This window comes from Chelon labrosus (genome assembly GCF_963514085.1).
Source record: "Chelon labrosus genome assembly, chromosome: 3".
NCBI classification, from domain to species: Eukaryota; Metazoa; Chordata; class Actinopteri; order Mugiliformes; family Mugilidae; genus Chelon; species Chelon labrosus.
The window spans coordinates 1,761,764-1,774,236 of NC_140339.1; the positions used below are offsets into that span (position 1 = coordinate 1,761,764).

Consider the following 12,473-nt stretch of genomic DNA (forward strand, 5'->3'; position numbering starts at 1 on the left):
AAAAAAAATGGCAGACTCTAAAATGCAGCCTGCCACTGTACTGTCTGCAGCTCCCCCCCAGAGAGAGGTAAAAGAGTCAGGGAAGCTGCAGGCAGTACAGTGAGCGAGGGCTGCACCGGAAGGTTTGGAGGAGCCTGCATGCACAAAACTGATGGGAAACTGTTCAGTGTGGCTGCTCCCATCCCTGGAGCAGGGGCTGGAGAGGGAGAGTGTGTGTATGTGTGTGGGGGGGCGGGTGGCGTGGGGGTCGGCGGTCCACGAGATGGGAGGCAGTGCAACGTAAATCATTTCTCCCCAATGACAACGGTGAGGACAGGGGAAAAAAATAAAGAAACAGAAAGTAATGTTGAGTCAGACAACAGAGGACATGTGGTAAACAGTAAAACATAAAAACACTAAATCTGTCTCTCTGCTACAACGTCTGATGGTGGGATGGAGGAAATGTACACAGGGCCATATGGAAAACGTGTTTTTAATCAATGAGGGAAGAAAACAATACGCTTCAACAGCAGCCTAAAGGTGTGATCTACTGCAGGACTGCTGCATTAGAATTCAATTTAGAAAGTAGACAAAATAAACTGGTATTCATTTATTGAAATGGGAAGTTCTCAGTACAACTAAACTAAATGTACTGTGTGGTGCAGGACTGTTGGATTTATATCATTTACTGAAAGAAAAGTAATGCAAAACTCTCTCCTCGGAAGACTTAATAATAATAATAAGTCTGACTCACAGAAGTAGGAACTCTAATATTCACGCGATAATAAAGTAACAATACAACCAACAGAAGGTTGGTCTGGGAAGCCAAATCAGGTAGAGCTCCCCCTGGTGGCTAACTGCAGTATAGGTCATATAAGCTCCACCCCCTCCATGTTAGTGGGCGGGACTTGGACCAAACTAAAACACTAACATACACGTCAAATATTTTTTTTTTCCTGGGATGGTTTCTGTCGTTTTAGATCGTTAATATAATGTTGATGCATGTTCAAGTTTTAATTGTTTGGATAAGTTTCGTTTAAGTTGTGAACTAATGTCGGCTACTAGTTGCCATGCCAACGAGACGGTGCTGCCTGTATCCCCGGGAAAATAACGTCACTTGGGCCAACGCAAGGAAGTGGAGACGCATTGTCCATTTTTAGATACAGTCTATGGACTGGAGTCATTCCACTGGAAAGCTCTGTTGCTCATATTTTTTTCTCTATATCAATATAAAACATGGTCCACAATAAAATCCAAATTCAAATCAGGCATTACCAGACTCATATTCTGATAAGAATTGAGTCGGACCATGTCAGGCTAGAAGGAAGCTCTGCTAAAAGATGGTAAATCTCATGGGAGATGCTAATAACAGCTGATTCAAAGTGTGTTAAAGGTTCCATCATGTTATAAATAAACATAACTGGGGGCTGAAGGCCGAGCAATGAAACACCTGAAACCCCCACCACCACCACCGCAGCCATCACTCTTTTAAAATACTGCTCCAAGTGAGAAACTGACAAGACATGTAATCATGATTTAACAGTTTTAAGCCACTTACACCTGATTAAATACAGGTCAGGTACAGTTAAAAGAGTGGAGTGCTGGGTTACCGTGTTAGGACAGTTAAAAGTACAGTAGGAATTTATTAAAAGGAAGGTTTTTGATCACATAGGGCTTGCTTTAAAGTAATATAAATGAAACTCAGTGAGCTAGAGCTCAGATTAATTGTGCAGGAGGTGAGTCTGTGCACATAAAATATACTATAACGTGTGATTTCTCTCAATATGAATGTCTAACTACAGACCAGGGGTTTGTGTTCATCTTCCAGCTATGACCTTACCCTCTCTTTCCTCCTCCATGTGGCTGATGCGGAGAGCCATGGCAGCCTTCTCCTCCTTGACTCGGTCCCTGGCGCTGACGGCTTCGGCCACCATCTCCTGCCACTCCAGCACCTGGCTCTGGGTGTCGTCAGCGCTGCCCGACTCGCTGGCCTGTGGTGGGAGGGACGAGGCGAATGGACGAGTGAGCACGCTCCAGGAAATGTACACAGTAAAAAAAACAGGAGGCGGTAAAAATCAAACTACCCTGACCTGAGAAGCAGCCCTCTTGGTGAACTGCTCCAGGTCCGCCTGTAGTGTCCTCTGCTGCTCCTCGTACACAACCAGCTTCGCCTCCAGCATGTCTAGCAGAGAAAACATCAAACACATAGCGTCAAAGTTTTTGCAAGACACCGTGCTCCTGCATCTCGAGAACCCATTTTAGTACCGTTCTTGGCTCTGAGCTCCTCGTAGTGCTCCACCTTCCAGAGGATTTCCTCCCTCTCCTCCTCCAGCTCTGTGATGCGACTCCGCAGGGCAGTCAGGTCTGGAGGGGCAGCTCCAGCCTGAGAGAGGGAGAAAGAGTGAACATATTTATTTAAGGGTTTTATTTGCGTCGCTTTGCTTTGATTCGATGTTTAATACTTGAGCTGATAAACTGCTGGATGCCACGTTGGTCCACAGTTTGAATATCTCACCTGGCTTTTCTTCAACTCCTCTTCAAGTTGTCTGATTCGATTCTTAGACCAAGCTTTCGTTTTCAGGAACTTGGCTTCTGATCTGCTGGCTTCATCTGTTTTCTGCTTCGCTTGAGCTGTAAAAAATGCGTGCATCAATCCCTTTCATTTTCATCCTGCTAGAAAGAATCCATGCAGGCAGCTCTTAACCTCTGACCAGCTCTTCTGGAACAGTCGAGCCGATTAATCAACTAAAGGAAACCTACCTTCCAACTCCGCTATCCTCTGAACGGAGGCCGGATCAGCGAGCGCGTTCCCGCTCCCCGGGACGTCCTGGCTGGCAGGCGGCGCCGCTGCCGAGGCTCTCCTCAGCTCCTCCAGCTGCCCCATCAGATCCTGCTGAGCTTGGTCCATCTGCGCTTGATGCTGCGCGGCCATCCGCTGCACCTCCGCCTGTTGCTTCTCCATCAGGTCGCGTAGCTGCGCTCGCATCACGTGCTTCTCGGCCTCCATCTTGGACTCGAGGCTCTCGCGTTCTACTTGTAGCCGCCGCAGTCGCTCTGTCAGCTCCTGTGTGAGAGAGAGTGACGGGTCAGGTGAGGGAAGGTTGAGGGAGGTGTTAGTAAATAGAAAAATGAACCTCAATTAAGGTTTTGTTAAAAGAACATCAACAATGACAGTTACCATCATATGCTGCATGTTTGGTTTGTTTAATTTGAGGGCATTCACATCCAAATTGGGAGTAAATGTGCAGGAATTACAACCATTTTCCTCACATTATATAACTGGATATAATTTAATAAAGGGCTAAAATAACAAATAATGTGTCCGTGTCCAGACACATGTGGACCTTAAGATGCCAAGAATCGTTCCTGACCTTTATCTGCTGGTCCCTGCCGTCCACCTCGCCCTGCAGAACATCAATGACCTGAGTTTTTCCCAGCAGCACCTCCTCCTTCTCGTGAAGCTTCTGTTTTAGAGCCTTTAAAAGCTGACGAGAAGAAAAATGAACAGCAGAGTAAATCACATGAACTTCACCAATGCTCTCTAAGTTGAATCATGTGATAACTGTGGAGAAGTTCGTCGTTAGTTTGACGTCGTTACCTGCTCCAAGTCTGCACTCGCATCTGACTTTGCTGCTAGCTTGAAGAGCTCCTGCTCGTGCAGCTGGTTGACCTCCATCAGCTGGTTGTCTTTCTGAATGATGATGTCTTTGAATGTCTGGATCTAAGACAAACCATGAGACAATAAATACGTTATCAAATGAAACAACAGAAGCATCACCCCTGGCGTCAGGAGAACCTACGTTCTGCTTGTACATGGTCTCCTTCTGGCTGTACTGCTCCTTCTCCGTGACCAGCAGCTCCTTGAGGCTGTCCGTCTGCTCCTGCAGCAAACTGTAACGCTCCTCTGCTTCCCCTATTTTCTTGGTGAGGCTCTGCACCAGCAGCTGCAGCTCCTGCATCGCTCCGCTGTCCTCCACCACCTGAGGAGGAACGGCACAGCTGAGCAACAAGAAGACTAATGGCAGGTTGAATTCCTGGGACATTACTGAGACAAACGGCGGGTGACCTTTTGTTGCGGTGCAGGTGGGACGGGCTGATCTCCTGCCAGCGCCGTCTGCAGGTGGACGATGTAGGCTTCTTTTTCTGCCAGCTTCTTGTCCTTCTCCGTCAGCATAGCGTCGATTTCCTCGCCTCGCTGCCGCCGAGAGTCCAACTCCTTCCTCTGCAAGAATTGATGAACGCTTTCAGTTAGAAACATGAGGAACAGTTCAGAAATAGACAAAACCACCTGTTGAAGACGATCATATGCAGGTATTCACACTTTGCTTTGTATATTCAGAGAGACTCTAGACAGGTGTGTGTGTATGTGAGCGGTCTGTGAACTTTTGGATATTTTAAGTTTGGTTTTAGACTCTAAAATAAAAAAATAAATAGGTATGAGTTTATTTGATTTTCATTTTAAAGAGCAAAAACTAAAAATGGATTCATAAAGTTTTCTGATTCTGATTCATATAAAAGCAGAAGGTTTTGTAGGTGAAGTAGTTTCCATCAGTCAGTGATTACAAATCTTTTCTGTTGGTCTAAACGGAGCACGGACATGACTCAGTAATATTCAGATGTAATATTAGACTTTCTGACTCAAGGTATCATCTGGTCATCTGAATTTCTCTCTGAATCTGGAGAAGAACCAGGTTTATTTAGAGCTGAACACAATGATCCACTTGGCTGCTACTCATTTTTTTATTTTGGTTTTTGACTTTTCAGGGTTCTTGCACTATTTCAATAGTCAGTTAATGCTTTTTAAGACCTCAACAAACATAATTTAAGACCCAAAAATGTCATGACAATTTCTGTGGTAGAAAATGCTCCTTTTATTTTAATCCCGCAAAAATACTTTTTCATTAGGGACCTTATAAGGAGACAGAATAATAACACTTCCAACAATAAAAGCAGTCTCTATTGTAAATAAAGTCCTTAAAACAACCTGTCCCGAGCAAAAAGGTTGAAAAATCATGTACAAACCTAAGAACAACACTAATGTTATCACATGACATGTTTTATAACATCCCAAATTCTCCTCAAGATCAAAAACATCCATCAAAACCCCTGACAACTTCATTGTGATAATCTCAACTAATGATTTCTTGCTTACACGCACCAGATACAAAAACATTCTCTCCGTGTGTCTGTGTCCTATAAATTTAATTATTTTGCAATGATTAACTCCTAAATAAATCCTCTTCCATCCATCTGTCGTTAAATTTCCACTTCCCCATCTTCTCATGTTTAACCTCGACAACTGCGTAATGGCGACACGCAGCCCGACGTCAGCGTCTGTCGCTGACGTACAGTAAAACAGCTATTAATCAAACAAATACACGCTATTAGATGTTTTACGGTGGGCCACTGTGCTTTCCCATCGGCATTAAACGCACCTTCTGGAAATTTAATACCTACAGCAAACTTACGGTAAATTTATGACAATTTAAGACCTTAATTACCCAGATTTTAATGTAAGACATTTTAAGACTTTAAGGATTTTTTAAGTAACCTTAGCAGAAAGAAAATTAATCTAATATTATTCTTGTTTTTCCATTTTTTCTTTTCAGATTTAAAAACAAAAATTATTTAACAGCTGTTTTTCCAGTTGTCGTTTCCAGGTTTTAAAAGAAAACTTGAAATACCAAATAAAAAGTGAACTAAACTAACAAGTTTATAATAAAAATGAAATAAATAAAAGATGAATGTGCTTCACCTTGTTTTCCAGCTCCACGTCTCGCTGTGCAAGCTGCTGCTCTAGTTCCTCCACCTTCTTCTTGAGCAGGACGATCTTGCCCCGGCTGGCTTGTTCTCCTGCTCCTCCTCCTTCTGATGACCCCTGAAGAGAAGCATCAACACAACACTGTGAGACGTGGACCAGAAACATGACTCAGACTGGAAGCTTCTGTCCGGCTTCTTCATTACTGCACTGGAGCTTTTCTGCCCCCTTGTGGCAGACATCACTGACTGCGACGTGTTCATGTTTGTACCTTCTTGCCGTGCGTCGGCGTGCCCGGTCCTCCCTGCTGCTTCTTCAGCTCCTCCAGCTGTGAAGTGAGGGACGTGACCTTGGCCTTGTTCTGGAGACGCAGCTTGGACAGTTTGGTCTCACATGCCTCCTTCTCCACCTGAGACACAAACAAACAGTTCTTCATCCTTAAGTTTGGTGAAACGCCACAGAAGCTGAGCTCAGGCTGCAGACGCTCTGGGACAATCTTAGGGGCTTATAAGGACAATCATTAAACAGACAAAGAGGGGTTTGATGTAAAACTTTAAGAGTCAAATGGGTTTTTCATTTATAGATATCGTGTTCAAATATGTCATCATGATGTTTGAATAAAATATGTTAGGAAAAGAATATGAATGAAAGCATGAAATGATTAAATCACATCAACCAACGAGAAACAAGTCGACGGGGAACAGAGCAGCCGACAGTAAACATTCAAGTCCTCTAAGCTAATACTAGTTAGCATGCTACCGTTGACAGATATTAAAGGAGCTAAAATCTCAGCTCATTTTCAACACGTCCTGCTTTGTTCTTTTCTCACTCCAAAGTATTGAAAGGCTCCAGATTACACTTTTAATGTGTGTGTGCGATGCACCATTAATTTCAAATCCTGAGCAGACTGTCTGTGTAGTTTCTGGTTTTAAAACCTAACTGCTTTCTGCTCTAATTCATGCAGAAGACGTGCACGCTGTAAACTTTAAGGAGCTCTGACGTGGACTTTGGCAGCGTAAACCGGTAGAACAGTAAACGCTCACAGTGGCGTACATGATTCTGTTTGCCCTCTCCTGTAATGTGACTCCTAAACCAAACACTGACTGTACAGTGTCTGAGCTCTAATCTCACATTCCTGTCTTTACCACAGTATCACAGACTTTAATCATTAACAAGGTGAGGGTTTTTTTTTTCCTCTGATTGAGTTTCCGGCTCAGTCGGTCAGAAAAGCCTCAACAGCAGCAGCAGCAGCAGCAGGAGGAATCATTTCAGAAGATTTTATAAACAGAAGCTCCAGAAGACACGTTCATTGTGACCGAAGCACTTGGTTTATTGATCCCTCCTAGGGAGGCTCTAGTCACAGCTGCACAGCTCCCACCACCAGCTCCTAATAAACACTTGATCAGACTGTTCCTCTCTGGTTAGAATGAATCCATTCTTTGTGTGTGTGTTTGCACCACATTGAGTGACGAGGAGAGTTCGTCCTTTACCTTAAGTTGGTCATCTTTGGAGCGAAGCGCTGCATCCTTCTCCCGGATCAGCTCCTTCAGCTGAGTGACCAGCTGCTCTGTTTGGGTCAGCCTCTCTGCCAGTTCTTCAGCAGCAGCCTCTCCATCACCGGCAGCTCTACGGGGCGAGCCTGGGCCCTGAGGAGACACAGGGAGGACGGTAAAAAAAGAAAAAGCAAAGTGTGTTGCTCTCAGGTCACTAAATGGCATCAGGTGTTTGAAGGAGCATGAAAGCATGTGTTAGCAGCAGCAGTTTAGAGAGAACTCTGCAACCTGAGGCCTGCTTTATAGATCAGCTGGCTAAAGGGAGAAGCTGTGATGCATTTGTACTGACTTCCACATTTGTTAAAGTATCTAAATCAGGGGTGCCCAATACATCGATCATGATCGTGTGCCATTGAAAAAATGTTTTAGATGTTAGTCTAATCATTTATCTGCTGCACCTCCAAAAAAAACAGCAAGACAAACGTTTATCTTCTTTTTGCAATTCTAAAATTAGAGTGCAACACATTTTCTTCTTAGAAAAATAAAAACAAAAATGGACAGAGCTAAATATGACTTTAGGTCTTCTGTAACCGCTCGTTCCTGTGAAGGGTCGCGGGGTCTGCTGGAGTCTATCCCAGCTGTCATTGGTCTAGAGGGGGGGGTCCACCCTGGACAGGTCTCCAGTCTATCACAGGGCTAACACAGAGAGACACTCACACCTACGGCCAATTTAGAATCACCAATGAACCTAACCAGCATGTCTTTGGATTAGAACCGAGAACCTTCTGGCTGTGAGGCATCAGTGCCGGCACCCCTGATCTAAATACTCATTTTCAATGCCAAGTACTGATTGTTTGTGTTTTTCCCCATTTCAAGATTTAAGATCTGTTGTCTCCTAAAGTAAAGAATCACCTGTAACAACAAACATTTTCATTAGTTTAGAATGAGCTCTTCACATAAGAGTCGGCCATGTTGTCCCACCACCTTTCTACGGCCCAGAACAGGTACATTACTTCATCAGCATGCTTGAGGATCAGGCTGAATGCTGAGATAACTGACAAAGTGAATCAGCTGCTGGCCTGCCACCTCAAACAGATAAGTATGATATTACCACTCACAGCGTGGGCTGAAAGGCAAAGAGGACAGGGATCCAGAGGGAGTAATGTTAGAGCAGTGGCTGCCCCCCCCCCCCCCCCTCACAGGAAGTGTGAGCTCTGACTGTCTGACTCAAAGCCCTGTGCTCAGCAGTCTACACAATTCCAGTTTATCTGGACAATGCCGAGCTTTCACCGGTTTAAATAAAGTGTTAGGAAGTAGAGATGCCCTGCTCTGTATCAGGGACGGTCAAGGAATTTTTTAAAATGATCAGATTGATATCAGCCAAGCCTGATCCTTTATAGTTATTTATTTTAGCTCTAGCATAAATCAAAAGCATATGTCTGTAGCATCAAGACATCTTCTTCTGTTTCTGTGACAGTTGGCTGGCGACAATGCTGCCAGAAACCGAGCTACCAAAGAAGAAGAACCAGAATCACGTGTATAAATATTAAACATTTCATTCAATACTACCAGTATTTTTACTGGTTCAATGGAAACATGAACGTAGACGTGTGTTTTATTAAGTCAGTGTTGACAGAAATACCACGTCAGTCACCAGACACCGATGACTGACCCTACAAGCAACGAAACACAAGCACATGTACTTACTCCAGAGCCAGACTCCCCCTCTTCACCAGAAAACCATTTCAGCATGGTTTTTTCGTTTTGACCTGAAACACACAAATGCATTATTCAGAAGACTGTGCTCATCGTACTGGCGGCGGTGTGTTGGCTTTTAGTGCAGCGGCTGCTTTCATTATTCATCTGATCTGTCTTTAATTCTCACCTCCTTTTCTTTTTATGACACAGCCCACTCACAGACCCTGCTTTAACTTTAAATAAATCAAATGTAAGCAGCAATAATGCAAATGTTTGTGTTGCTGGTAGCCTGGAGACCTTTAGGTGTCAAACTATGTTCAGGATCAAGGGTCAAGATAATATATAAAATATATATATAGTGCATTTAAATGAATGAGCAGATCGTAGAGTTGCAGGAAATACAAGACAACGCTTGCTGTCGCCTGCCTTGAAATATTTACGAGCATCCTAGTGCCGGCTTTCAGGCCATTTCATCAGGCAGCGCGACAAAGCAAATGAAACAGAACAGAACAGAACAGAACAGAAGGTGTTCTCATGGTTTAGTTTCAGCCTGTCCAGACAGGAATGCAGCCATCATTAACACAGCTGCTCTTTCCCTAATGTGGGAAAATAAAGTCTATTTCAGCAGCAGAGAGGCACAACCTTTATTTAAATCTATATCCAGACACACAGGTTGTGTGTGTCTCCGCTGCAGCTTCCACCCTAACACCTACTAAAGACCGAACCGGGCCACAGCTTCTAAGGCCTGACAGGACGCTGAATACACGGGGTCAGGGTCTGGCAGGATCAGCCACATTAATTCAGTCTGCTGAACCGTCCAAACCACGTGATGCAGGAGAAAGAAAGAAAGAAAAGAAAGAAATCAGGTCAGACTGGTTCTCTCACGCATACCACAGCACAGCAAGGCTACACCAGCTGAGATGATCTGTGGCTATCAGGGCTGACTGGCTGGATGACCGGCCTTCCTGGATGTCATCGAGTTTACTGCAGTTTATTCACATAAACACTAAACTCGTGCTTTTATATGAAGCAACGGGCGAAAAGAACAGGTGCCCCCTGTAACTGCAGGACCATCCCAGGCCGGACTGTGACTGTGTAAATGAATTAGCTTTAAATTCTCTACTTGTGAACAGAATAGTGATCACTGTTAAAATATAACACGTGTGTTATCATTAGTCTGATGATCGCAGCTTTCAGGAAGCATAAATACATCTACTACTGATTAAATATCTCCTTTAAAACACATTATTTCTAAGAGGTATTAAAAGTTGTCCGATGCTAGCTCAGGTTCGAGTAACTAGCTTGGATCTCTTTATGTTATATCAATTAAACACACTAAACAGAGGCTAAAAGATTCACACTCCCTCCAGCTGAAGATATCAGGAGTTTGTAGTGACTAAACAGGCCGTTTATTCCACTAAATACCAGTTGTGGCTAACGCTAATCCAGCTAGCTAACTTTATCTTGGCAGCTATGTGGCTACATGCTAACTTAGCTAGCATTTAAATGCAACCTCGTCCACTTCGTAAATTCGCCCTGTCATGCAGCTCGCACCGGGTAAAATATCACTTTCGAGCGCTCACCGGGTTCACAACTTCATGAAGAATCCACCGGAAACATCGCCGCGTCAATACAATCCCGTGAAATTACATTTTAATCCACTTGGGAGACGGAATTGCAAACGGGACAGAGCTACGCGCTGGTCACGTTTGTCAACAGACAACTGGGAGGAAACTGCGCCTGCGCGATTCTGTCATTGACAGGACCCGGCAGGAACCCGGAAATCCATCATCGCTCGTCACTCAGCAACAAAACAACATAATGTTAATAAAAGTAATAAGACGCCACTTACCCACCGAGTCACAATATAGAAAACAAGTCTTGGATTAGCTCATGAGTTATTTTAACTCAACATTTAGCCTGTTGTCCTACGAAATGTGAGTCAAAGATTAAATAAATACCAAGATTTTATCGCTAAATCGTTTCCGTTTTTGTTTGAGCGGCCCAGAAATACTCTTCCTGTCGAAACAACTTAATATTATTAATTACTTCTTAACTAAATAATAATCAACAGACAGATTTATCAGGCTGTTTTCATCAAGCATTTTTTTTTTCTTGATCACACAATAAATATACAATTTTTTATTTTTTATTCATAAAAACCAATATGGGGCTGCCTATCTGGGTCCGGTCTGTAAATTATCAGCACATTAGTGACAATTTTTCCAGACTTATAAGTACCTGGGTCTACATCTGGATCACAACATAGACTAAAAAAGGTCAGAGCCGTCTCTATTTCCTCTGGAGGCTAAGATGGTTTAATATCTGCAGGAAGCTGCTGGACATGTTCTACCAGACTATCGTTGCCAGTGTCCTCTTCTACACTGTGGTGTCCTCGGGAGGCAGCACTAAGAAGAAGGACGCCTCAGGGCTGGACAAGCTGATACAGAAGGAGGAGTCTGTGGTAGGGACATAGCTGGAGTCCTTGACATCAGTGGTAGATGGAAGGACCTTGAACAAACCATCATAGTCCATCATGAAAAATGTCCACCAGCCTCTACAGGACACCATAGTCAGACAGAGAAGCTGGTTCAGTGACAGGCCGCTGTCTCTGTCCTGCTCCACAGACAGGTTGAGGAGGTAAAACTCTGATGTACCTTATTACAGTGAATAAATGAACAGTACAGGATTTGAAACGTTTTTCCTGGGTGTATGTATTATATAGGCTGCATTGTTTGTGTTGCTGTATTATTTCCCTTGCTAGGAAGGTCAAATGGAAGTCAATGTTTACTCTAAACACTTGTCTCTTTCTGATCATTTAGTTTCTGTCTGAAGTATTTTTTATTGAGGCTATGTTTTCCAGTGATTTGATGTTAACTTTGAAAACCACCTTGTAAACAGCCATACTTTTACCGATCTTTACACTGCATCTTCTTGTTACTTAGCTTTGCAAATGCAACCGGAGTCTTGCTTGAATGCCAAACTAAGGCCAATTCATTAGCAGGCTAAATAGCTAGGTAACCACTTCAACATAACCAGGCCAGTTATGTTGGATGAAGGAACTAAAACCATAGACATGTCAGAGAGGTGAGTATTTACTAAGGTAAGAACTAGAACGTATGCTACAATGAAAAACCCTCATTATGTGTTACTAGCCAAAAATAAAGTGATTATTTTAATAATCAATTCAACCCAGAACCAACTCGTTCACAACGACATTGCCTGTTTTAGTCACATTCAAGCTAACTGCTGAGCCATTCACCTTTATAATTTGGTACATTATGACACAAGCTTTGATTTTACATGTGGAGGGTCAATAAATATCCATGTTATCTTTTCTTGAGTTGAATTCCTTTATTGTCACTGTATATGAGACAGTACAGCAACATTTCACTGTGCAACTATCAATGCATAATGTATAGTTAAAAACAATGATAAGAACTTAAGAGCACAAATAAATATAAAAGAAGAATGCGTTAAGGTGTATGTTTGATCAGATCATCATTAAAAAGGATAATTATCTCTCATATAGAGGTAATTTAGTA

At 43.2% G+C, this 12,473-nt stretch overlaps 1 protein-coding gene across 4 annotated transcripts in view; it reads right to left on the reverse strand.

The window, feature by feature from the left end:
• Window positions 1-10,781, reverse strand: part of LOC311485694 (uncharacterized protein) — a 34,825-nt gene extending 24,044 nt beyond the window's left edge. For all 4 annotated transcript variants that reach the window (XM_084541273.1, XM_084541271.1, XM_084541272.1 and 1 more), the window contains exons 1-14: window positions 10,512-10,781; window positions 8,938-8,999; window positions 7,228-7,383; window positions 6,009-6,146; window positions 5,735-5,857; window positions 4,046-4,201; window positions 3,780-3,959; window positions 3,578-3,700; window positions 3,351-3,464; window positions 2,740-3,043; window positions 2,495-2,610; window positions 2,245-2,362; window positions 2,070-2,161; window positions 1,820-1,970 (exon numbers count right to left, since the gene is read on the reverse strand). In XM_084541273.1, the coding sequence (XP_084397399.1) occupies window positions 1,820-1,970; window positions 2,070-2,161; window positions 2,245-2,362; window positions 2,495-2,610; window positions 2,740-3,043; window positions 3,351-3,464; window positions 3,578-3,700; window positions 3,780-3,959; window positions 4,046-4,201; window positions 5,735-5,857; window positions 6,009-6,146; window positions 7,228-7,383; window positions 8,938-8,982 (1,816 nt within the window). In that variant the 5' untranslated portion in view covers window positions 8,983-8,999; window positions 10,512-10,781. The remainder of the gene's footprint in view (window positions 1-1,819; window positions 1,971-2,069; window positions 2,162-2,244; window positions 2,363-2,494; window positions 2,611-2,739; window positions 3,044-3,350; window positions 3,465-3,577; window positions 3,701-3,779; window positions 3,960-4,045; window positions 4,202-5,734; window positions 5,858-6,008; window positions 6,147-7,227; window positions 7,384-8,937; window positions 9,000-10,511) is intronic.
• Window positions 10,782-12,473: the final 1,692 nt, after the last annotated feature.